Source organism: Mesoplodon mirus (genome assembly GCF_964341445.2).
Source record: "Mesoplodon mirus genome assembly, chromosome: 15".
Taxonomy (NCBI): domain Eukaryota; kingdom Metazoa; phylum Chordata; class Mammalia; order Artiodactyla; family Ziphiidae; genus Mesoplodon; species Mesoplodon mirus.
In genome coordinates, this window is record NC_138991.1 from 52,978,663 (window position 1) to 53,004,100 (window position 25,438).

The window sequence follows — 25,438 nt, forward strand, 5'->3', positions numbered from 1 at the left end:
CAGGGCCCCTAGCTCATGGGTATTTCACAGTGGATACCCCAAGGCCTATCACTGAGTACAAAGGCCTCCTCTTACTTAATGGGGATCCTGTTCTAGAGGTTCCGACTAACCAGTCTCTCGGCACCCTCAGAATGAAGTCGAGAGTGTCACGGGGATGCTCAACGAGGCAGAGGGGAAGGCCATCAAACTGGCCAAGGACGTGGCATCCCTTGGGTCCCAGCTCCAGGACACCCAGGTGGGTATCGTGCCACATCAGCCAGAGGCACCTGGGGTACGACCTTCCTGGGGGTGGGCCCCTAGACTTCCATGTGTCCTTTCCATAGGAGCTGCTTCAAGAAGAAACCCGCCAGAAGCTCAATGTGTCCACCAAGCTGCGCCAGCTGGAGGATGAGAGGAACAGCCTACAGGACCAGCTGGACGAGGAGATGGAGGCCAAGCAGAACCTGGAGCGCCACATCTCCACTCTGAACATCCAGGTGCCCCTGCATGTCCTTGCTTTTCTGGGCCTGAGCCCTTAAGGGTAGATCAGTGGCTCCGATCCGATTGTGGTAGAACGGTGGTGCCATTTTGCTTGGCTCGCCAGCTCCCCCTGCTGTTGAGTTTCTTCAATGAGACAGTGGTCTTTGCTTCTCAGGGGCGCAGGGATGGGAATCCCTCACCACCCTCCTCTCACCCCACCCTGGACACTGCCATTTCAGCTCTCCGATTCGAAGAAGAAACTGCAGGACTTTGCCAGCACCGTGGAATCCCTGGAAGAGGGCAAGAAGAGGTTCCAGAAGGAAATTGAAGGCCTCACCCAGCAGTACGAAGAGAAGGCAGCTGCTTATGACAAACTGGAAAAGACCAAGAACAGGCTTCAGCAAGAGCTGGATGACCTGGTCGTTGATTTGGACAACCAGCGGCAACTGGTGTCCAACCTGGAAAAGAAGCAGAAGAAGTTTGATCAGGTAGGGGCTGGAGGGACCTCCACTCTGCTCATGGACCCTGGCTGGGGGGAATCGGGTCTGCAAAGTATCCAGTGTGGCTGCTGCGTGTGTATCAGCATCCGATCCAGGCTTTGCTGGACGCGATGGAAGCCTAGCCTGCTTTGTGTGAAACAGTAGTTAGGGCTTCTTGGTCAGAGGGAGGAAAGTGACAAAGCCTCAGTAACTGTGACTTTCCGGGTCCCACCACCTTAAGGGCCATCTAGAAACCCAGTCATGCCTTGGGCTCTAGCCCCGATAAGGAATGAGGTTTACTGATTTTATTTACTCGCGAGTATTTATTGAGTACCTGCTGAGATTTCCAAGTAATTTAAAGTATCTACCCTTGAAATACCACTGTTCCCTAACATTTCATCACAGAGAGTCTTGAGCACACAGCAAAGCGGAAAGCACTATACCGTGAACACCTGTACACCACCACCTGGCTTCAATCATTAATGCTTTACCACACAGACTTTATCACACACTATTTATAAGGGTGTATTGCATCTGTCATTTGTATCTTTTGGATGCATTTCAAAGCAAATTACAGACATTTGTACATCTCTCCCTTGATACCTCAGCATTGCGTATAAAAACTAGGGTTCATTTTTAAAATATTTTTTCTTCCCTTGAATACATACAATGAAATGTGTAAATCTTAAGTGTACACTCACTGAGTTCTGATAAATGCATACATCTGTATGACCCAAACCCCTAAATACCAACCTTTAATATACGTTACTCAGATTTAGTAAATATGATTTGGTTTACAAGTGACTTGGGATTTATTCCAAACATCAGTTTTGGGATTGGACTTTGGGATTCTTCCCTCTTCTACCAGCCATCCCTTCCCTGTGCTGACAGCTTGTCCTCACTGCTTCTAATCTGCAGTTTCATTACCTGGCCCAGGGTCTGAGGCTGCTTTATTATTTTCCTGCCGCAAACAGTGGAGAGTTTTTGTGTTGACTGCTGTTTGGGAGTCCCTGTTACTTGCCTTTGTTGAATTCTGGCAGTCTGGGTTTTGGATGTTACGGTGTATACTGCTCTCTCCTTCTAAAGCTGAGATTAACGTCAGTATGGTGTGTTCTTGGAACTGCTTCTCCAGGCAGAGGGGGAACTGTGTGCAGATCCATCCACCATTCACCATTGCCCTACTGCGGCTCATAGGCTACTCTTGTGAGCGAGCGACTGTGGCCATGAAACAACAAAAGAATAATTGGCCTCTGGGAAGATTAAATGTCACCCTGACCTTGGTCACAGCGCATTCTAACCAACATGGGCAGCGTCAGTGATTTCCAAGCACAGAGATTCAGTGGATGCTGGCTCTGCAGAAGGTTGATCTCGAAGTCGGGGAGCAGTCTTATTATAAACTGCTTGCTTAGACACATGACTTCCTTCCACCTGCACCAGGACAAGTTCAGCTGGACACAAGGCTTCTTCCCCGTATTTGCAGTGCAATGCAGCCGACCCTCGGGCATGCCTAAGCTCACCTCTGGGTCTTCTGCTGTGTTGCAGTTGTTGGCCGAGGAGAAAAACATCTCTTCCAAATATGCGGACGAAAGGGACAGAGCCGAGGCGGAAGCCAGGGAAAAGGAAACCAAGGCCCTGTCACTGGCACGGGCCCTTGAGGAGGCCTTAGAAGCCAAAGAGGAGCTTGAGAGGACCAACAAAATGCTCAAAGCTGAGATGGAGGATCTGGTTAGCTCCAAGGACGACGTGGGCAAGAACGTAAGTGGCTCTTCATCATCTTTGCTTGTCTACGTTTCACCCACCCACTCTCTGTGCTATTTATCAGTCCACGGGGGAAGGAGGGGGCTCCATGCCTCCTTCATGCTAAGCAATAATCAGGAATTGGAGGAAGTCCCTCGGGCTGATGCAAAGAAGGGGCCTGGTTGGGAACTGCATTTGGGGGTGGGTTCTGAGTCAAGGGTTCCGAGAGGATGGCTCTGGTCTGGACTCCTGGTCATGCATCTTGAGGGTGGCAAAAGCCACGTCCCTGATCTTGATGAGCTGTCACTGGGGGCTGCCCGACCATCTTCGTGACGTCAACCCTTATGTAAAAGGTCCATGAGCTGGAGAAGTCCAAGCGGGCCCTGGAAACCCAGATGGAGGAGATGAAGACCCAGCTGGAAGAGCTCGAGGATGAGCTGCAGGCGACAGAAGATGCCAAGCTGAGGCTGGAGGTCAACATGCAGGCCCTGAAGGGCCAGTTCGAGCGGGATCTCCAGGCCCGGGACGAGCAGAATGAAGAAAAGAGGAGGCAGCTCCAGAGGCAGGTAACCTATTGGGGGGGGAAGGGGAGGTGGGGCGGCCTGCTTCCTTCCTCCCACCTCCACTTCCTGGTTTCATGGAGACTCTGATCTCTCACCTTTGACCTGGGGATGAGAAACCCACCTTGCAGGTGGTTGTGCAAACCTAGGCGCTGGGAAGGGATCCTAGGGGAGGCCTTGCCCGGCAGCGCACGTCTCTCTCCTTGCTCAGCTTCACGAGTACGAGACGGAACTGGAAGACGAGAGAAAGCAACGTGCCCTGGCGGTGGCGGCCAAGAAGAAGCTGGAAGGGGACCTGAAGGACCTGGAGCTGCAGGCCGACTCGGCCATTAAGGGGAGGGAGGAAGCCATCAAGCAGCTACGAAAACTGCAGGTGGGTGATGCCCCGAGGGCCGGGCGCGCGGGGGAAGCCAGGTCAGCAGCAGTGGGAGGACACAGGCCTCCCTCTGTCGCCGGTGCCTGGTCACCTGGTGCTTTTCCATCACCCTTTAGCTTTGGGGGCTGTTTCCTGCCCTGGGGGTGGGGGGGCAACATCAGGTGTTTGGCTGCGGCCCCCAGATCTCAGCACCGCTCCTCAGGTCTGCGAAGCCCATCCAGAACCGTGCCCCAGGCAGCCACCTGGCCATGTGAGGCTGAGGGCTCTGTGGTCAATCGTGGGAAATCTTAGGGTTAGCACAGAAAGGTAATTTGGGCAGCAGGACTCAGTGAGTAAGGACCTCTTAGCTGGTCCCGCTTGTTGACCACGCAGGCTCAGATGAAGGACTTCCAGAGAGAGCTGGAAGACGCCCGCGCCTCCCGGGATGAGATCTTTGCCACGGCCAAAGAGAATGAGAAGAAGGCCAAGAGCTTGGAGGCAGACCTCATGCAGCTACAGGAGGTAAAGGCTTCTTCTTGCTGCGAGAGCCCTGATGAGGATAACGTGATAGCAGCCCCGGGCAACCCCAGCTCGTGCACCCTCGTCCAGCATTCCACACGGGTGGGCCCCATAGCGAGGGTGGGGAAAGACACAGGGTTTCCTCCCTGATGGATCTGCAGGCCTCCCCCTGAGCTCAGAGGAGGCCGAGCCATTTTAAGAGATGGCTGGGGGCCAGGTGACAGGAACGGGGTGGATTCTCGGGTGGGCTCAGCCCTTTGCGGGCAGACAGCAGGTTTCCTTGCTCCCCACCTGCCACCGTCCAGGATCTAGCCGCGGCCGAGAGGGCTCGCAAGCAGGCAGACCTGGAGAAGGAGGAGCTGGCTGAGGAACTGGCCAGCAGCGTTTCTGGAAGGTATGAGCCTCATGGGGAAAAGGGGGTGCCTAGACTCAGATGATGAGGGAGAGGCAGTCAGAGGAGTCTCCTGGACCCCATTTAATGCTGAAAATGATAGAACGTTCAGCTGAGCTTGTGACAGGGGTCATGGGGTTCTCACACCCTATTTGAGGGTATAGCCAGTTTCACTCATTCTGAATGAATGGCATGGTGGGGACGTGGCATCTGGGGACGTCGGGGAGGAGGGAGCTTATCGTCATCCCAGGCCTGGCTTTGCTGACACCAATTGGCTCCCCACTTCCCGCTGTGTACCCTTGGACAAGCCTCTAAGCCTCTCTGAGCCTCAGTTATAAAAGGCGGCAACCCTGAGGCATTGCTTCTCCAAGGAAGGAAGCTCTCTAAGCCTCTGAGTGGAGGCTGGAGGCCCCAGAGCGGCTGCCTTTCCCTTAGGAACACACTGCAGGACGAGAAGCGCCGCCTGGAGGCCCGCATCGCGCAGCTGGAGGAGGAGCTGGAGGAAGAGCAAGGCAACATGGAGGCCATGAGTGACCGAGTCCGGAAGGCCACACAGCAGGTGGGGCCGGGGTGGCCAGGAGCAAGGCAGCACATGCCTCAGATCCGCCCTGTTCCAAGCCTCACAAGGCTTCAGGACAGGCTCCTGTGTGCCAGGCCCCAGTGGGGGTGGATGAGAACTCGAAGATGGGAGAGTAGGGACCCAGCACGTCTGCTCCCGAGCGTCCACTCCCTCCCCTTCTGGTCACGCCAGCACCCGGCCTGCAGCACCTCCTTTGGTGGCTCCCTCCAGTAGACGATGCTCGCCCACAAGGGCCTTGGCGGTCTCCTTCCTGCTCTTTCCTCAGCCCCTGCCTTACAACAGTGAGCACTCAGTGACATCACTGAGCGCCAGCTCCATGATGGGCGCTGGGGACCCATCGTGTGACCTGGGCGGCACCGGGATGCTTCCTGGAGGAGCTGCCTCTTGAGCTGGGTCTTCAAGGATGGCCAAGAAGGAGCTGGCTGCTGGAGGGGAAGGAGGAGGGCTTCTGGGTGCTCTATCTCCAGGGACCTGCGCAGAGGCCAACGAAGGCTGGGGGCTGCGGGGGGGAGCCGTTCATCTCAGTGCACCGTCTGGCACTTCCCAAGCCCTCCACCTGGTGACCTTCACCCTCCTCCCCAGGCCGATCAGCTCAACAATGAGCTGGCCACGGAGCGCAGCGCAGCCCAGAAGAATGAAAGTGCGCGGCAGCAGCTTGAGCGCCAGAACAAGGAGCTGCGGAGCAAGCTGCAAGAGATGGAGGGGGCAGTCAAGTCCAAGTTCAAGTCCACCATTGCAGCTCTGGAGGCCAAGATCGCACAGCTAGAGGAGCAGGTCGAGCAGGAGGCCAGGTACGGTGGGAACAGCTCCCGAATGACAGCCGGCTTGCCGGTGAGTGGCGGGATGTCGGGGGTCAGTCAGCCTCTCTGGGCATCAGTTCTGGCTGAGAAATCAGCTCAGTGGTACCCGTGCTGCAGCTGTGTTGGGAGAACTGAGTGAGAACATAGGAAGGTGCTGCGCCCTAGCCTGGCCCGGAGTAAGCCTCTGAGACATTAGCTGCTCTAAGCAGCATGACTCTTCAGTGATGTCGGCCAGACTTCCCAGGAGCTCATGTCACTTTGCCTAACGTGTGTCTGCAGGATGTCACATTAATGGGTACACAAAACATTCAAATCAGCCCACAGAAACATGGGAAGGCTTCTCACTTAAGTACGGTCCCTGAGCTGTAAGGTCACAGCACATTCATGACCATCAGATAGGGTCGAGATCCTTGCACTGTTTTTGCTTTCGGTGGTGGCTTTACGGATAACTCACATACCACACAGTGCACACATTTAAAGTGTACCGTTCAGTGGCTTTCAGTGTACAATTCATAGGCACACGCTCACCAAAGTCAACTGTAGAACGCCATCATCACCAGTAAGCAGCCCTGTATCCTTAACCATCACCCTCTATTTACCATCCCCGGCCAACCACTGATTTACTTTCTGTCTCTGTTGTCTATTCTGGACACTTTGTAAAGTGGGATCATACATCACGAGGCCTTTTGTGACTGGCTTCTTTCACGGAGCATATTTTCAAGGCTCCCCTGTGCTGTAGCCGATGTCAGCACTTCATTCCTTTTCATGGACGAACATTATTCTCAGGATGAGCCCTGATTTGGGCTCAGGAAAAGTGCCCACCGTGGGCCATGCTGGTCTGGTTTACACACCGACTGCTAGGGAGGCCCTCCCCAACCGACACATCCCCACTTCCCCTGTGTGTGCAGAGAGAAACAGGCGGCCACCAAGTCGCTGAAGCAGAAGGACAAGAAGCTGAAGGAGGCCCTGCTGCAGGTGGAAGACGAGCGCAAAATGGCAGAGCAGTACAAGGAGCAGGTAACCCTGCCCCGCCCCCTCCCAGCCCCGCAAGCCCTGACACAGACCCCCCGACCCTCGGGCCTCTCCTTGACAGGCTGAGAAAGGAAACACGAGGGTCAAGCAACTCAAGAGGCAGCTGGAGGAGGCGGAGGAAGAGTCCCAACGCATCAACGCCAACCGCAGGAAGCTGCAGCGGGAGCTGGATGAGGCCACAGAGAGCAACGAGGCCATGGGCCGGGAGGTGACAGCGCTCAAGAGCAAGCTCAGGTGAGGGACCAGCCCCCGGGGGCCTCGTCTCACGGGCTGGGTGCACAGGTCGGCCTGAAACCTCCACAGTGGCTCAGAGCCCCTTTCCCCAAAGCCCTCGCAGCTCTCTGGCTCAGCAGCATGTACGCAGCACCAGCATGTGCTGGATGTGGGCGGGGCCCAGATCACAGGGGCCCTCCCTCTGAGCAGCACCCCTTCTGTCCTAGCAACCGCTCCCATCCCATCCTCCAGGTGAGGAGGAGGAGGCGGCAGCACCTCCATCTCCTGAGACCTTTCTTCCCTGTGTCATCAACATCTGCAGAATCCCTTCTCTCTTAACCTCTTTTCTGGACTTTCTCTTCCCCACCTTTCCCTAACTCGGCGTTTCTCTGCACTATTGCCATTCAGGGCTGAAAAATTCTTTATCATGGGCTGCCCTGTGCACTGTAGGATGTTGAGCAGCATCCCTAGCCTCCACCCACTAGATGCAGTGGCACTTCCCCAACGTCCCCCGGGGGGGCCATCACCCACAGTCAGTCAGGACCCTCTGCCGTAAGTGGACTGGGGTTGTTTTCTCTCCCACACCCCTGAACCTCTGAGCCTGAAGGGGGTGGGTGCTCCCCCGCTCCTCAGGGCTCCTTCCCATCCCCTGGTCCACCTGGTTCCCTGGAGGTTTTAGCTCTGTACTTCCTATCACACTCGCTCACACCCCACAGCAGGTGGGTGATCCAGCCTCTCAAGTCCACAACGTTCTCTCCTCCAGGACCCTGCCACTCCCCGGGCATTCCCAGTAACTCTCAGCCCTAATGTGACCATCAAGCACCCATCATCTGCCTGCCACCACTTTTCTTTAGCTCACTCCCTCTGTCTCCGCCGGGGTCTCCAACCCCTCGGCTCATCCTCTCATCCTCTCGCAGCCCCACCGACTCTATGGTTATGGTCAGCCTCTCCCACATCCTCCACACTCTGGTCTCCCCTCCTGCTGTGTTGTGCTGACTTGGTTAAAACACAAGCCAAGGGGCTTCCCTGGTGGCGCAGTGGTTGAGAGTCCGCCTGCCGATGCAGGGGACACGGGTTCGTGCCCCGGTCCGGGAGGATCCCACATGCTGCGGAGCGGCTGGGCCCGCGAGCCGTGGCCGCTGGGCCTGCGCATCCGGAGCCTGTGCTCCGTGACGGGAGAGGCCACAGCAGTGAGAGGCCCGCGTACAGAAAAAAAAAAAAAAACAAAACAAAACCACCACAAGCCAAATTAAACCCAACTGCCCACCTTCTGCAGCTCAAAGCAGTGTGGAAAAGCAAACAGGCGTGCTGCCACTTCCACTGGAAACTAAATCGTGGAACCAAGCTGACCTCACTTAGTGCTGCCTGGACTTTTGCCTCCCCATTCCTCTCAGTCCCCGCCTCCTCTCACCCCTCCCCCATCCTCTCAGCCCTCCCCCCTTAGGCATCTGCTTTTCACTCTCCCTAAACTTACTATCCCTGCCATCCTCACTCTCAGCTGATGACTTCACTTCCTATTTAATGGAAAAATGGAAACTATCATGAAGTATAGACAAGCCCCCACTTCCCTATCGACACACCTCCCTACATCTATGCTCATTTCCTCTATTTTTTCCCCCCGTTTCTGTGCTCAACTGTCCAGCACCAATTGAGGTCCACCCCACATCAGACCCACCCCCTCTTGTTTAACTGAGGACGTTGTTCCTGAAAGTCCTGCCCTTCTCCCTTGTGACGTGTTCTCTCTCACTGAGCCATTCCATTAGGTGAACAAACCTAACCCCGCTTCCCTGCTGTTACCACAAAACTCTAACTCAGTGGTCAGTCCTCAATCCTCACCTGACTCAGCAGCATATGCTATAGCCCATCACTCCTCTTTACTGGGCCTCCCGGATACCACCCTCACCTGGTATCCTTCCTACCTTTCTGGCCATGTTTCATCTCTTCTGCTGGTACCTCATCTCAAAGCCCAGTTGCTGTTGGTCTGCCCAGAGTGCCATCCTGGTCCTCTCCCCACCCCCCCACCCCCACCTTGTCTTCCTGCCCCAGGGCGCCATCCTGGTCCTCTCTCCATCCCTACTGCTGCTCATTCCTTAGGTGATCTGAACCAGCCTGGTGGCTTCAAAGTTCCATCTATAGCTAGTGACTTCCTAGTTTATCTCCAGCCCAGACTTCTTAGGATTCCAGACCTCCTTGACATTCCCATTCAATGCCTAACAGGCAGTTCACACCTAAACATACCCCAACCTGGGCCCTGACTGAACCCCTTCACCCCAAAACCAGCTTCTCACAATCCTCTGCAGCTGAAAGTTGCCATTAATCCAGGCTGCAAACCTTGTGCTCATTCTTTATTTTTCTCTCTCCTTTACACCCTGCATCCACTGTTGGGAAATCTGGTCAACTCTCCCTTAAAGAATACTCTACATCCAGAATCGAACCACTGCTTGCCACCCTAGTCCAAGCTACCCTCTCCTCCCATCTAGACAACTTTCTCAGCCTCCTTGTGGGCCTCTCTGCATCCATACTGGCCCCTTACAGTCTGTTCTCAACACAGAAATGGAACTGGATCACGTCCCTCCTTTGCTTGGAGCCCTCTATGGGGGCTCCACCTCACTCAGAGCCAAAGTAACATCTTCACAATGGTTAGTTCCACTAGGCCCTACGTGATCTCTGTACTCTGCCTCCTAAATTACCCCTCCACCTCCACCTCGTCCTACACTGCCTCAAGGCCCTTGCACTGGCTGCTCTCTCTGCCTGGAATGCCCCTCCCCCAGCTTGCTGCACTAGCTGGCCCCTCCTTCCCTTCCTGCAGGTGTTCACTCACCCATGTTACTAGAATTTCCTACCTTACTCTTTACCATTCTCCTCTCTCTTACCCACTTGTCATCATGGAACTTGCTATTTCTTTTACTTATCTCGTACACAGTCTGTTCTCACTCTTGGCCTGCGAGCCCATGAACACAGAGGCTTTGTCTGCTTATTCATCCCCAGTGTCTGGGATAGTGCTGGGCACAGAATAAACCTTCAATTGTTGAGTCAGAGGTGATGTTTCTCCAACCTCAGGCATTCTCGTACCACCTTTGCCATTTTGCCTTACCACCTGTACTTTTGTTGACTTGATGTTTTCTTTGAAATTAACTATTTAATCATACATATGTCAATTTACAAATGAAACCTACCACCCCTGTACTGTTAAACCAGCATGCCTTGCATCAACAGGTCACAATGAAGTTAAAACAGTGAAAACTAAACAATAGTGAGTTCTAGCTATTGTGGCCACAAACTGATGACTATGATCTGAAGGCAGACTTCTCAGTTAAAAAGGGAATGACAAAGACATTAGCACCAAACAAATTTTCTGACATAATCAGACGTATTTACGAGTGGAAAAGGGAATACCTTTCTTACTGTGCAATTCAGCAGTCCGAGGGCATACCTAGGAACCCTCTGCAATCACCTGGCATCTCAACTCCAGACTCTGAGAACCACTGCACGAGACAAGGGGAAAGCCCGAACCCCTTCCAGGAGGGGAAAGAGAGCAACTGGCTCAGAGAACAGGGATTTGGGAAGGAGCCCCCTGCCCGTGCAAGGTGAGGGGTGGTGCGTCCCCACTGCTGGACCCCCCAGCACTTGCTCGGCTGCTGACCGGATGCTGCCCTTCCTCGGAGGCGGGCTGAGCAGCGGGAGAGCCGTCAGCCACCCCAGCTCTCTCACCCTTTTGTTGTCACTGCTCCCTTTCTTGGGACCGATGGTTCTTGCAGCACATGCTGACCATCTTCTTTGGGTTCTGCCCCAGACAACGACCCTTCTTGGGCTGTACAGGCTGGCATTGGACTAACCATTTTTTACAGTTAATATGAACACGCACACAACATAAAAATGGAAGACGGGTCCTACCTTTTCCACCTTCTCTGAGTCCTCTAGATGTACAAAAGCACAAAATCAAGCACTACAGCCTTGAGTGAGGTGGGCAAGCCTAGCCAGCTCCTCAGCGAGCAAGAAATTACAGAGCGGGCTTCCCTGGTGGTGCAGTGGTTGAGAGTCCGCCTGCCGATGCAGGGGACACGGGTTTGTGCCCCGGTCTGGGAAGATCCCACATGCCACGAAGCGGCTGGGCCCGTGAGCCACGGCCTCTGAGCCTGCGTGTCAGAGCCTGTGCTCCGCAACGGGAGAGGCCACAACAGTGAGAGCCCCGCGTACCACAAGAAAAAGAAATTACAGAGCAAGTTTCACACAGTTTTACCAGGCAGGTAAATCTCAACACAAGCCCTGCTTAGAGCACGACCAACGCACCTATCACTCCTGACACCACCAGGCATCTCCACAGGAGCCGCCCAGCGTGCCCACCTCTACTGTCTGGCTATGGGCATAAAAGGCAACAAAGACGGAGTAATGATACTAAAGTGAGAGGCTGCTGCAGGCTCCTTGCCCAGGTCTGTTCAGGTTCTGTTCCCACAAGGATATTTTGGACTAGCTTACTCAGATTCTTTTACGTTCCTGAACAGACATGCAGAATGGGAGGAAGCCACCTGAGTTCTTCAGAGAAGCTCTGAAGGACAGAAATTTGCTTTTTAATTGGGGAAAAAAAGGCTCGTCCTTTTGTGTGCCAGGCTCTCTGAGAGCTCGTGGCTTCAGGTGCTCCACCGTAAGGGTGACTTAAAGGTGCCTTTAATTATTTAATTGAAGCAAATGCATTGATGATTACAATTGCACTTGAATGGGAGGATGGTAACCACCGGGGACTCTCTCTCTCTGTTTCAGAGGCCCCCTCCCCCAGGAAACTCCACAATGACTCACCAGGTATCATGCCTGCAGCTTCGCGGCTCATGTCTGTGGCTCTTGGTTTCCACTTCCTTTCCGCCAACCTGCCCCCCTGCCCCCCTTTTGTGGCCCTTGCAAATTCCTGGGAATCCTACAAACTCTGAAGGCCTAGATATCTTAGTTCAAAACTGTCTTTCATCAAAACCAACATCGACACAAGACCTCATCTCTTTACCCATTTTCCTTCCTTCCTTCCTCCCTCCTGCTTTGGCGTGTGACGTGGCACCAATGTGGCCTGTCGCCGCGTGCTGAGAGTTTAGAGGCTGCGTGTGGCTTGGATGGCTCTTACCTGTGTGACAGGCCCCTTGTAATGATGAGGCCATGGCTGCGCCATACTCCCTCGTCTGGCTCAGACACCACGCTGAGCAGATGTGCCAGCTCCACTGTCTGGGTACCATCCTGGAGAATGGCTTCCATCCAGCTGGTCTGGTTCACAAGTCAGAATTAGCAAAGCACAGGGTCACAGTGGCCACGGCCCCCCAAGGTGGGGTTTCCACACACGCGTGCAAGGGAAACGAGCTCTCACCCCGATGACTCACTGGGGTTGCGTGGGGCTTGAGCGAGGGCCAGCTGCTAACTGCATCTTCAGTGCACGAGGGCCACACCGGCCACCACAGGGCCAGGCGCGGTCCAGGCAGAGCCTTTACTGGAGGTCTCACGAGCACACGTTCACGGACCGGGGATGGACACCCAAGACTCAGGGAGCGCATGGGGCCTTCAAAAGACAGGGTTGAGAGGCCTCGACTTCTCTGGGATCCTGACAACGTCCTCACACGTGAAGTGAGGCACCTGGGGCCTGGCCTTCGCCTCATCCTCCTTGAGAGGCCCAGCCAGCCCTGCCTTGTGTCTGTCTTCTCTCTTGGAGAATCCTGCCTTGCTGTTGCTACCCAAATACTTAAAGCTGGATGAGGTCTTGGCAGGAGTTTTAGGCAGGAGCATCATGCCTCTAAGACACGGCTTTTGAGCAGTTTTTCTGCCAGCACATCCTGATCACAGGATAAGCTGGAGTCTAGGGTTGGCTGGGGTGTAGGACCCACCCGTTGATGGAAACTGAGTCCTTGCAAAGCAGCAGGTGCTCATGCTCTTGTGCCGATCCTGGGATGCCAAGAGTACCTTAGATACGTTTCTGAGTCCATGAATAGAATCCAAGTTCTCTAGGATCAGACCCTTTAAGAAAATTTTAGAGGGGTCCTTTACTTCCTGTGAGATACAGCCAGTGTCAACCTTTGCCTAGGATTTGAAGCCAATTCCTTCAGGAAAGGCCCCTGAACCAGAACAGACCAGCTTCAGGACTGGTGCCCACGCAGGGGGCTTACAGGGACCCAGGCACGATCGATTTACTTCTTAGATCAAGGGAGCGCATTGATTAGTTAAACTCCTCTAGTTAGCAAATGCAGACTCTTCCGAGAGACAAAGGGAGCCTGAGCCACTGTTTCCAGCTCCAGGCCATCCCATCCAGTTTTGAACCTGGAGGGTTAGACACGGAGGAGAGCTGTGTGGATGGCTGCTGAGCCCTGCACGCCGGGACCCTACTCTGTCCTGAGTTCTTGGAGAACACAGTGCTAAAGAAGGAAGAGACTTTCAAAGAACCTCTAGAGACTGAGTGATAGAAAGTTAGTTCCAAAGGAGCTGGAGGACTTCCTTGGCGGTCCAGTGGTTAGGACTCTGTGCTTCCACTGCAGGAGGCACAAGTTCAATCCCTGGTTGGGGAAGTTCTGCATTTGAGGTGCGGCCAAAAATAAATAAATAAATAAAAGGAGCTGGAGGCCTAGAAGCTTCCCTCTGATGGGAGTGAGGCTGACCCAGGTCTTTAGTCGGCAGTAGCTACTAAGTATTTATTCCTGATCGCTGCCCCTTGGGAAGTACCATCCACCCCAGTGGGTTTTACCAGCCCGGGTTCCTCCCACCCTTGGACCCCAGAAGGTTCGTGTTGGGAAGCCCCATGTCAGCGATCAGGAAATCCTTGGGCCTTGCTTATGCCTCCTGTCTTACCTGAGTTGCCCCCTTTGACTAAAGAACTGACGGGCTGGGTTCACTGGGATGGGCTCACCCTCGTGGCTTTTCTGTCCAGCCTTTGTGTGGCGAAGCAGGTCGTTTTTGTTGCAAAAAACTTGCTTTCTTCTTAGACATCCTAAAATGAGTGAAGACCTGTCAAACAGGGTCAGATGGCTGGAGCCCAACACACAACATTATTTGTTGTGGTCGCTGAAAAGAAGGCGAACTTTCCTTCCAAACAGTGGAGGTTAAGTGCAGGCGGGTCTGATTTTTCCTCCTCCTGCCTGCCCCGCCCTCCTACACAAAGCCTCACTTCAGGTGACCAGGGCAGGCCCTGTGGGAAAAGGGCATCCGGCAGCACGGAGGAGAGGAGATGGGAGTGGAAAGGACAGAAAGAAAGGGGTGTCCCACCAGCTAGGGCTAAAAGACACCCTGGATTAACATGTCTAATGTTATTTCTGACAAATATTCATTGAGCACCCATTCTATGCCTTGCACAGTGCCTGCCATGGTGCGCCCAAAACAGGCGAGATCCCTGCCCTGGGAGAACTCAGAACAAGAGTTCTGCTCCATAAAAGCAGAGCAATATGGTGCCTTTAACCAGACAGCACCCTTGGCATCCATGCAGGGACCTCCTTCCCTCTCAAGGGTTGGTGGTCATTCTCACCTTCCTCCGATTCAAAACCTAAACCCCTCCCCCCTTTTCCTTCTGAAAGCGAGGAGATGCAGACACAACAGGTCCCCCTCATCCCTGCTCCACAGTGTAGGAATAATCCCATGAGGCCATCACCCCCACTTGCCTTTTTTCCTTCTTTTCTAAACAGAAATCCACAACTGACCAGAATCCTGTGGGTCAGCAAACGACCAAGCCAGACATTTTTTAAAGCAGATGGTCCTGCTTTGAAAAACCTACTTTGCCCCCATTCCAGCTGATTAAATGCACCCATACGGGTCAGGATTTGTTCACTTCAACCTGAATATTTGCGTCTCATTTGTTTTGAGTTTGTTTGTTTTTTGCCCCGTCTGAAAATCTCTTCCAAGCTCGAGGGAGATTTCTGTATTAAAGAAACGTGTGTTTTCTTAACATCCACAGGCGAGGGAACGAGACCTCTTTTGTTTCCTCGAGAAGGTCTGGAGGACGTCGAGTTATTGAAAACGCGGACGGTTCTGAAGAGGATATGGACGCTCGCGATGCAGACTTCAACGGAACCAAAGCCAGTGAATGAACAACTTGCTCAAAACAGGGTAGAACCAAACCCAGTGGACTCCTCTTAGCACTGTCTAAATCCATTTTCAAACTCCAAACATCACAGACACTCCTCACGATGAATATAAAGACCACTACCCTGCATTCAGGGCATCAACTTAAGTTTGGAACGATGTACCAAAGGAGAAAAACCCAACAGGAGACACAGACACACCCACTCCCTCTGCCAAGAACTGTGCAGAGATTTTGAATTTTTATAAAAATATATCCACAGTAACTAATCACTGGCAACTTAGTTTACATGAATTGGGGAGAAAGTCACCACAATGGGTGCCACTGTCCCCACCCCCAGCCCTTCCTGCCCTGTGGACTCTTCCATCGTCCCGGTGGGCCCTGGTTTGAAAATTCCTCTTCCCTCCGGTTCCCGCACATCAGATGCACACAGTTCACCGAGACCAAGTGCCTTCTGTAATCACATGAATTAAAAAGGAGACGCCGCTCAAACAGCTAAGAGCAGGAATGTCACACTGTTTTATATGCACCCCAGCTGTACTTAAGGGCACCCTCACTAATAAAAGGTTATAAATCACTAGAACGGAGTTGACTTTTCTGTTGTTTTCTAGAGAAAAAGGACGGGGTGGGGTGGGGGGTGGCCTCATTTAATCCTCAAGACAACCCTATGAAGTCAGGGTTATTATTTCACTAAATGGGGAAACTGAGGCCCAGGGAGGTGAGATGAATCGTCCGAGACCCCACAACTGGCCAAGAGAAGAGCAGACACGCAGAGTGAGTGTGAGTGAGGGGCTCCTCCACACAGGAGGTGGGCGGCTCGAGGCCCAGGGAGTAGGACCATGCCCGGGAAGAACATATTTATCAATCAAAACAGCACGTATTTAATGTGAAGAATATGAGTTCCTTGAATGTTTGAGTTAAAACACAAGACTTCGCCCGGCAGGGCTCAGCAAATTTTTTCTATAAAGGCCCAGGAAGTTGAGTATTTTAGCCTCCATCATGGTCTCTGTCACATTTTTGTCTTTTTTAAAAAAAAATTAAACCACCCTTTAAAAATGTAAAAACCATTCTTGGCGTGAGGGCCATAAAAACCAGGCCTGGGCCCGTCCCTTCCTTGGCCTGTGTGTCCCAGACAGAGCTCCCTAGCGAAGTTTCCACTCAACACATGATTCCATACACCAACTCCATGGGATCAAACAGACTGAAAAGAGGGGAATTACAGAAACCAAGGATGCACTGAATGACCAAATGCTAATACACCCTGAACAGGACACACACGTGCCCCAATACAATTCTAAGAAGCTGACTCAAAAGGAAATCTTTAAAAAAGTAGTTTTTTTCATAGTCACTTGGTTAAAAAAACAAAAGTTTTTCATCACCAGATAGCAAACACAGAAGCACAAAGGCAGCAGCATTTACTGACCACCACAAACTAGCTGAAAATCAGTTTCTCTTGATTTTATTGTTCTTTTAAAAAAATAAAAGTACATCTTTTACTGATATAGGTTAGAATGTTGCCAGGGCAACAAAGTGGGCACTCAAGTTTAATTCTCTGCTGAATTTCAGTAGCATTTGAAAAGTTCTGTTTTCAGCTCAAGGATATTTTTGCTGTTCTTTTGGAAAAATAACTTAGTAACAGAAGGCCGTTAAGCTGCACGCACGCACTGGAATTCATGTGTTCTTTTTACTTGCGTCCAAAGTGTGAGACTGCCGTTCACAACCAGCAGGGATGAGCTGCACGCCATCTGTGTGGAAATCCTGGGTTCGTTTCTTCTTTAATAAGGAACCTCCCACCGACAGTCCTGGTGGTTTAATCTTATCCGAAGGTCACCCCAATTATTTCATCAAGGCTTTGAATGAAGTCCTGTTCTTAGGGGCTGCATTACCAAGGCCATCACACCCCAGGGACCCTAAGGGTCCTGAAGCAGAGGTCACCCCCAGGCCAGGACAGAGGGGCTCAGGACAACTTACAGCCAGGATTGGTCTAAAGAGGACACAGAGTTTCCACTGACCTGGTCCCACAAAACATACTCTGAAACTCAAGCATGCCTCTAAAAGCCTCAGCAAGAGGCAGATTAAAAAGTCTCAGAGGTACACCACACCACAGTTTAAATAAAAGGTACATGCCTGTTCTGTTCTTCATCCCTAGATGTGATTTCAGTGCACTGATCCCTGCTGTGCCAAAGAGCACTGGAGATTTTATTCTGGAAGAAGCTCCAGCAAAGTGGGGGCCGGAGTGAGCCCAGACCCCACTTTGTAGGTGTCCCCGGTCATGAAAAACACCTCTCAAGACCAACCAGGACTCAGGTCTGCTGAAAATGATGGGGCAGCCTTAGCACCCACGTTGCCATTTCCAGAGGGTCCGCTTTGTCCCTGTCCATTGGCAACACCCCGACAAGGAGGCCAGGGGTTATGAGATGGCATTTCCTGGGGACGACCACCCGGGGCCACAGGCGATCCCCGCCCCACCACCGTCACTGGCTAGTACGACTGCTTGCTCGTATTTCTCAAACTAACTTAAAAAAAACAAAAACCTAGTTTAAACAGGGAAGGAGGGTAAAATGACTCCTGCACAGACACCAGGGCCTTGGCTTCCGTGGATTTCCTAAAGCAACATCTTGACTACACCCTGGGCTGATGGCAGCGATGGTGAGGAAATATTTGAAGGCGGCTTCCCAAATTCCAGGCGTTTTCCCAACCTTCAGACAGAGCAAACCAAATTAGGCGGACATTACAGCTGTTATAGACTGGCTAGCACCGGGGCCCACCAAGTTATAAGAGTGAATATCAAGAGTGAATGATATTCACTCTTGAGTGAATATCAAGAGCGAATATCAAGGTCGGGAGCAGTGTCTCACTGGGTCTCAATTTTCTCTCCTGTGAAATGACGAAAAGGACACTGGCTATCTAGGGCTCACATGCCCAAGGCCACGCAAAAAGCCCAGTCACAGAAGACGCTCCAAAAAAGCTCCAAAAAAACACCCACATCTAAAGGTCCGGAAGTTATGTGCACGCTGGGGAGAATGATTCTTCATTTCCTGTCCTCTGTCTGCCACTGACCGCCCCCAAATTTACGTGGCCTGGGGTCCAGTGAGATGGTGGCACATCTTACAGAATTCTAGAATCTGGAAGCTGCATTGATTTTCTTCAGGCAAGAAAATAAATGAAGCTGTTAGAGGTCAGATTTGTGTTTTCCAATCAGGTGACTGGCTTCAGGAATCTAGTCTGGCTGATTTAGTTTCCTGAAGGCTCTAAAGGTTAAAAAAAAAAAATCCTCGGGCTTCCCTGGTGGCGCAGTGGTTGAGAGTCCGCCTGCCGATGCAGGGGACACGGGTTCGTGCCCTGGTCCGGGAAGATCCCACATGCCGCGGAGCGGCTGGGCCCGTGAGCCATGGCTGCTGAGCCTGCGCGTCTGGAGCCTGTGCTCCGCAACGGGAGAGGCCTCAACAGTGAGAGGCCCGCGTACCGCAAAAAAAAAAAAAAAAAATCCTCTTTTGGGGGAAGCAGAGCAGTGTTTGAAGCTTGAGTCCTAAACAAGGGAGTGATTTATACAAAGAACATTCTCACAGCATGACCAGGAGCTGGGGCTGCAGAATCAAGTAATAAAAATGACCCTCTCCTTGGCCGTTTGCCGAAACCAGCAGACACCACCTAACTCTGTCTTAAGGGATGGGGTAGAGGATAATACCTCATTGACATAATCCTGCGACTTTGAAAAATGGCTATGGGTCAGGGGTCAGAGGCTCCCAACACTGAGGAGGAACAGCAGAAGGTACTGACCCTTTGTCACCGAGAGGCACGCTGGTGCTGCCTGGCCGTCTGTCGCCGCCGTCTCTGTTCTTGCTCCCCCACCCTGAGGCTGGGCCACTGGGTCGGTTTGGGGACTGATCATACACGAAGTTCCGGCAGGAAGCAAGTTTGGACTCCAGAGCCTGGAGAGAAATATGCCTTCCTGTCTCAAGCTGAAGACAAGAAGTCTTGCCTCTCACCAGAGCCCATACACATAATAATAGCTTAAGACAGTGGTTGTCAAACTGGGTTGTGTGTTAGAATCCCAAAGCGTGCCCCACCCCATCCCCAAATTCAATGTACGTCCAACTCGTAGAACTGGTAGTCTAAGATATTTAGGAGCTTCCAGAAGAGTCCCCAACCCAACCTATGATTTAAGTCTGCCTACAAGAAATATGAAATCAACTTTTGGAATCATTCACTCTCTCCGCTACCTTGTAAAACATGCACCAAGTGGCAGGAGGTTTGAGGAAGGACTTGCCTCGCTGTAAACAGACCCTCTGGAAACCAAATGGGTACTGAGATCACCCTGAGCTTCTGTATACTCTAACTAAACATAAAAACCTGCTTATATAACAACAATCCAAAAAAAACAAAAGCCAAAAGGAAAAACATAGAAAACGAGTTGCAAGCTTCCATTAACTCTGAATGCATACATTCTGGTCAATGACAGACTGGCAGGACTTAAACTCTGTGGCTTTCCAGGCATCATTTTTAAAACTAAGAAAAACAACTACAGAGAATATCTATGTGATAAGATTCTTAAGCACAAAAGACTCCTTCCCTGGAATTAACATAAAACCTATAAGGTCACATTCTCTGCCCTAGCCTTTCAAGATTTTCCCTTTAACTCCCTGAGAAATTAAGAAAAGGGAAGGCAATTTTCAAATGTTTCTCAGTTTTTTCAAATTAAGAAAAAATATCATAGATACCATCCGAATCTCCCAAATTGCCAGGGAAAATGGTACAGGCAAAGAAAGATATATCCGGGGATCAAAGGGTGACTCAGGGTCAGAGCCCGGGTGTTTGTCAGAAACAACACCCATAGAAGTGCAGCGACTGTAAGGGACACGAGAGCCAGGGTGACACCTGCACCTCATGAAGGCTCCGCCAGAGGGGAAGCAATAGGTAAGGTCACCCCTCAAGTCCCCTGAAGACAGAAGACACCACACGGACCCTGGGAAAGCGCTGTCTTACCCCCACTTTCCGCAGCAAGTCTCCCACAATGTTGAGGGCAGATATCCGGGCCGCTGGCGTGAGGGGGGTCCCCCCAGTGGAGTCGTCCAAACCTGCGTGAAAGGATGCACACATGACACCAACACACACTCAAAAGTATGTGCACTAACGTCTCTGAACGTGAAACCCGGGGGTGGCTGAGCAAGCCCCTCTGATCCCAACGCTGCCGTTTTGGTCAGTGGTTTGTTGCCTAACATAACAAGAGCATCTGATGACCAACTTCTTGCAGTCTTATAATGACTATACTTAATATTTATCTTTACCTGCTATTCTTTTTAAACAAAATCAAAACAGGCCCTCAAACTTCTAGGAATTCCATACAGTTAATTAACATTAACAGCATCTGAACAAGCCCCACTGGTAAGGGTTCTGCTCCTCAGAGCCTCCTCTCTCTTCAAAGCAGGGCTCACGCAGCAGCAGGACCAGCATCACCTGGGTGCTTGTTAGAAACAGGATCTCAGGCCCTGCCCAGACCTGCTAAATCTGAGGCCCAGCTGAGTCATGTGCTTATTCAAGTGTGGTCTAGACTGAGATTGTGGAAACCTCACTCTCTTCATCCTGGGCACAAGCTGAGGGACAGGGAGCATGTGGTGGTGTAACCCTGGGAGCCGGCCTGCCATTTGCCAGCTGCATGATGTCAGGCCAGCTCCTTAACTCAGGGCCTCAGTCTCCTCATTCATCACATGGGGACAGCACTTGCATTACTTGCGTCTTGGGCCGTGGTGTGAATCCAGTGAGGTCATATGTAAATACAAAGCACAGTAAGCAGAGGGACTGGCATATCCTAAGTGCTCAATAATTGTCTATTTTTATTATTTACTATTAAGTGGCCCAATCAGAGCCTCACAGTTAATCAGTCAGCAGGGTGGCTGGGGAAGAACTCAGATTTCTTGGTTTTTACTGCATAGCACAGGTTATGCTGGGTCCAGTTCTAGATGATGTATTGCTGGACCCACAGAATGCTTTTTAAATTTTTTATTTGGTTACTGAAATTTTTAATTTGGGAGATTTCATATTAGACAAGAGGATTTCTGGCTTCTGGTGAAGAGTGGAGTGTCTGCTGGGCCCACACCTCTTGCGGTAGAAGCAGAGTGGCAGCTGCCCCTCTGGATGAGGCTTCCATTCTCTAGTTTGCCACAGACTCCACTACTCCCTATTGTCTTACATCCAAGAGGCTCCTCCCGCCCACCACAATGGTCTGCCCCTGTGAGCACCCCAGTTTGCTCCCTGCTGTACAGTCTGGTCCTGCTTCTCTCTCACCCAGGACCTGCCCCGGTTCTCACCCAGGAAAGCTTTGTGAAGCCAAGAGAACCCTCCTGATTCCCATCCTCCTTACCACGTCTGAACGTCCCAGGTGTGTTTAAGCTAGAGCTGGGTCCTCGATGAGCTATGGGGGTGGATGGCACGGAACCAGTGGCCTGTACAGCTGTGTCTGTCCTTTCAGCTTCCACAGAGCTGGGCATGGGGGTCCTGGGTTTCTCCTGCTTTTGCTGCACAGCCAATTCTTGCCGCAAATCTGGGCCAGGAAAAGGATTCAGATTAAGTCCCTGCTTTGAGTGATGGGGCAAGGGGAGGGTCAACAGGAGACACGGGTCAGCAAGAACCACCACCAGAGTGAAAAACTCCAGGTGGAAACCCTGAATGAAGCAAACCCCACAGGACCTTGCCCAGAAGGCTTGCAAAACTACAGGGTTTTTCTTTTCAGTAAAAACAAAAAGGTTTAAAACTATTTTCAAATCATGGCAGTGATACACTACTGCTTTTACTGTTTTAAGAGAATTCAAATGTATCAAGGTATACACAGAATACTAAGTGAAAATGTGCTTTCCCAGCCCGTCCTCAAATGCCCCTCCTCACTCCTAATCACTGTAACATGAGGGAGATCTTCTCAACCCTTTTTCTCTGCATTTCACACATAGAGTTTATATGTTTATCTATTAAGCATATAAGATGAATAACTTTTATTAAGCGTAAATAGAAACATACATCTACTATCTATGTGTTTTCCCCCCTTCAATGGTATGTCCTAACAGGCTTTTTTATTTATTTAATTTTTTTGGCCAAGCGGCATGCGGAATATTGGTTCTCCAACCAGGGATCGAACCCATACCCCCTGCAGTGGAAGCACGGAGTCTTAACCACTGGACCGCGGGGAAGTCCCCTAACAAGCTTTCTATGACTACATTTATATCTATACCGTATTTGTTTGAACAACTGTTTAACATTCCACAAAATAAATCTATGCAATTTACTTAAGCACTTCATTACTGATGGGCATTTAGGAACAACTACCTTTTAAACTTAAAAGAGTTTTTCTTTCTAAACCCCCTTCTACTGGCTACACATTAGAAACCAAATGAATGTCATAAACAATTAATTGGGACCCAACTTGGATGACTTGCTAAGGTCTTAGAGTCAGAAAGCTCTACCTTTGGAGGTGCTACCTCCAAAGAGCAAACGCTGATGAGATTCTGGAGTTCCAAGCCACGTGTATCAGCAGCCATCAAGTCACAAAAGTAATGGGCTGGCTAGCAATTCTATCAACAGGCATTTTCTCCCCACAAAACTCCTGTGCTCCTGCTGAGCATAAAGCGGGTGCTGGGCTTCAATACCCACAAAGGGTCTCTACAGGGTTGGACATCTGACAATTCTTAGCACAGGGTGGGGACCAAGGCTCGGCCTGCCCGGTGTGGTCCCTGCCCTCAGAACACAGGTAATGCTGGGTGATGCTGTGGGACAGGATACCCTCCGGCCAGGAGAGGGCAAAACGGTGGTGAAACACACAGAGCAAAGCCAAGGCCTCCTGACCTCTGGCTTCATCCTTCAGTCGCTGAACAGATTCTAGGAGATTCTCCTTCTCATCCAGTTCGCTCTCCAGGAAGGCATTTCTTTCAATGGCTTGATTCAAGCGCTGTTCAAAGTCCTCAAGAGACATGATCGTGGCCCTGGGTGAGAGACAAGCAAAGCTGCCCAAGACAGCAGACGGTGTATCCGTCTGGCACCTACAGACCCGGGGAGCACGAAGAGTCATGCACACATGGTGCAAGTCCCAGCTCTGGCATGTCCTAATCCCACAGAGCTGAGCAGGCCCCTCAACGTTCCTGGACCCAGCTCTTCACCTGCAAAGTGGGAACCTCTCAGCTCACGAGGTGCACACGGCTGTCCGGGGGGGCGTTAAATGAGATCATGTCCATAAAGCACTTAGCCAACGAGCCAGGACCTAATTAGGACCACAGACAGGCGCCAGTCAGATGCCACAATGTGGCATGTTCCATCTTGTCTCGGAGACTCACGATGCAGTCAGCATTCAGAACATCCCACTAAAATGCACATGCAATGTAATAACACGCATTTAAACAGCTAAGGGAGGCCATCTTCATCCCTCAGTTACCTTAAAAAGTTAAAAAAGTTCACAACGCCCAGCTCCAGCCCAGCTGCCCTAACAACTGCTTCTTTTGGACAGTGTCGATAGCCACTGGAATGCCGTGTTAAAGGCACTGGCAGGGTTCCCTGGTGGCACAGTGTATAAGAATCTGCCTGCCAATGCAGGGGACACAGGTTCCAGACCTGGTCTGGGAAGATCCCACATGCTACGGAGCAACTAAGCCCGTGCGCCTAGAGCCCGTGCTCCGCAACAAGAGAAGCCGCTGCAATGAGAAGCCCGTGCACCGCAACGAAGAGTAGTCCCCGCTTGCCGCAACTAGAAAAAGCCCGCGCACAGCAATGAAGACTCAATGCAGCAAAAAAAGAAAAAAAATAAAAGGGTACTGACAAGTGCTGCAATAAGGAAATCTGTTTAACTGTCTGGACAAGCTACCTTCTCTGGGCCTCAGTTTCCTCACATGCAAAGCAGGGGTAATAGCAGAACCTCCACACGGGGTGGGGAGCTGGGGAGTGCAGCAACACAGAAAACACACAACAGATGTTTCACACATAAGTGCTCAATAAATGTCAGCAACTTTTCTCACTGATCCCATGTTTGTCTCCAGAAGACCTTTAACATCCCTGTAACTGTATCTCATGGTGATCAGAAGCATTTGTTTGGAGTGGAACCCATGAGTTAACACCTTGCTCTAACGTGTAAGACTAGCTAAGTGTCACTGGGCAACTTAACCTCTCTGGGCCTCTGGGCCTCCAACGGCAAAGTGAGGATCAATCATTCATTTATTCACCACTTTCTACTATGTCCAGATTGAGTCGTATTAGTTCCTACCTCAAAGGGTCTTTAGAGGTAAAGAAGATAAAGTTACCAAAAGTGCCTGATTTAAATATCATCCCTTGGGACTTCCCTGGTGGCGCAGTGGTTAAGAATCCGCCTGCCAATGCAGGGGACATGGGTTCGAGCCCTGGTCTGGGAAGATCCCACATGCCGCTGGAGCAACTAAGCCCATGCACCACAACTACTGAGCCTGCGCTCTAGAGCCCACAAGCCACAACTACTGAGCCCATGTGCTGCAACTGCTGAGCCTGCACTCTAGAGCCCGCAAGCCACAACTACTGAGCCCGTGTGCTGCAGCTACTGAGGCCTGCATGCCTAGAGTCCGTGCTCCGCAACAAGAGAAGCCACTGCAATGAGAAGTCCGTGCGCCGCAGCGAAGAGTAGCCCCCGCTCACTGCAAATAGAGAAAGCTCGCACGCAGCAACAAAGACCCAACGCAGCCAAAAATAAATAAATAAATAAATATCATCCTTTGTTGTTTTTAGAGTACAAGACTGGAACCAGTTAAAGGGACCCTAAGGCTGGCATGTCAAACAACAACAAAAGAAGATGAAAGAGCTAGGAATTCATATAACAGCAAACATGTAAGACTTTATTGTAGGGCACAGAGGCTTGTCAAAATGCAGACATATGGTATTTATGAGGAGGAAGACCCTAAATCATAAAGAAATCAATTCTCCATAAATTACCTAATAAGTTTAACACCATCTAATAAAAACATGAACAGGTTTTTACTGGGGGACACAGGCACCAGGGACTGATTTGAAATATGATGTAATAATGAAACAAGAATGGCCAGGAGAGGAATGTTAGCTACAAAAAAGAATGAGATCTCACCATCTGCAACAACATGGATGGACCTAGAGGGTATTATACTAAGTGAAATAAGTCAGACAGAGAAAGACAAATACCATATATTTTACTTATATGTGGACTCTAAAAAATAAAACAAATGGGGACTTCCCCGGTGGCACAGTGGGTAAGACTCCGTGCTTCCAATGCAGGGGACCCAGGTTCAATCCCTGGTCAGGGAACGA

At 51.2% G+C, this 25,438-nt stretch overlaps 2 protein-coding genes across 5 annotated transcripts in view; one reads left to right on the top strand and one right to left on the bottom strand.

The window, feature by feature from the left end:
• Positions 1 to 15,734, top strand: part of MYH11 (myosin heavy chain 11) — a 125,518-nt gene extending 109,784 nt beyond the window's left edge. For both annotated transcript variants that reach the window (XM_082644054.1, XM_082644055.1), the window contains 13 exons: positions 131 to 235; positions 324 to 476; positions 699 to 947; positions 2,481 to 2,693; positions 3,029 to 3,241; positions 3,447 to 3,608; positions 3,984 to 4,112; positions 4,415 to 4,503; positions 4,936 to 5,059; positions 5,663 to 5,871; positions 6,789 to 6,897; positions 6,974 to 7,146; positions 15,032 to 15,734. In XM_082644054.1, the coding sequence (XP_082500180.1) occupies positions 131 to 235; positions 324 to 476; positions 699 to 947; positions 2,481 to 2,693; positions 3,029 to 3,241; positions 3,447 to 3,608; positions 3,984 to 4,112; positions 4,415 to 4,503; positions 4,936 to 5,059; positions 5,663 to 5,871; positions 6,789 to 6,897; positions 6,974 to 7,146; positions 15,032 to 15,164 (2,061 nt within the window). In that variant the 3' untranslated portion in view covers positions 15,165 to 15,734. The remainder of the gene's footprint in view (positions 1 to 130; positions 236 to 323; positions 477 to 698; positions 948 to 2,480; positions 2,694 to 3,028; positions 3,242 to 3,446; positions 3,609 to 3,983; positions 4,113 to 4,414; positions 4,504 to 4,935; positions 5,060 to 5,662; positions 5,872 to 6,788; positions 6,898 to 6,973; positions 7,147 to 15,031) is intronic.
• An 860-nt stretch (positions 15,735 to 16,594) lies between these two features.
• Positions 16,595 to 25,438, bottom strand: part of NDE1 (nudE neurodevelopment protein 1) — a 33,826-nt gene continuing 24,982 nt past the window's right edge. For all 3 annotated transcript variants that reach the window (XM_082644059.1, XM_082644060.1, XM_082644058.1), the window contains exons 5-9: positions 22,991 to 23,127; positions 21,519 to 21,698; positions 20,144 to 20,235; positions 18,938 to 19,089; positions 16,595 to 17,856 (exon numbers count right to left, since the gene is read on the bottom strand). In XM_082644059.1, the coding sequence (XP_082500185.1) occupies positions 17,763 to 17,856; positions 18,938 to 19,089; positions 20,144 to 20,235; positions 21,519 to 21,698; positions 22,991 to 23,127 (655 nt within the window). In that variant the 3' untranslated portion in view covers positions 16,595 to 17,762. The remainder of the gene's footprint in view (positions 17,857 to 18,937; positions 19,090 to 20,143; positions 20,236 to 21,518; positions 21,699 to 22,990; positions 23,128 to 25,438) is intronic.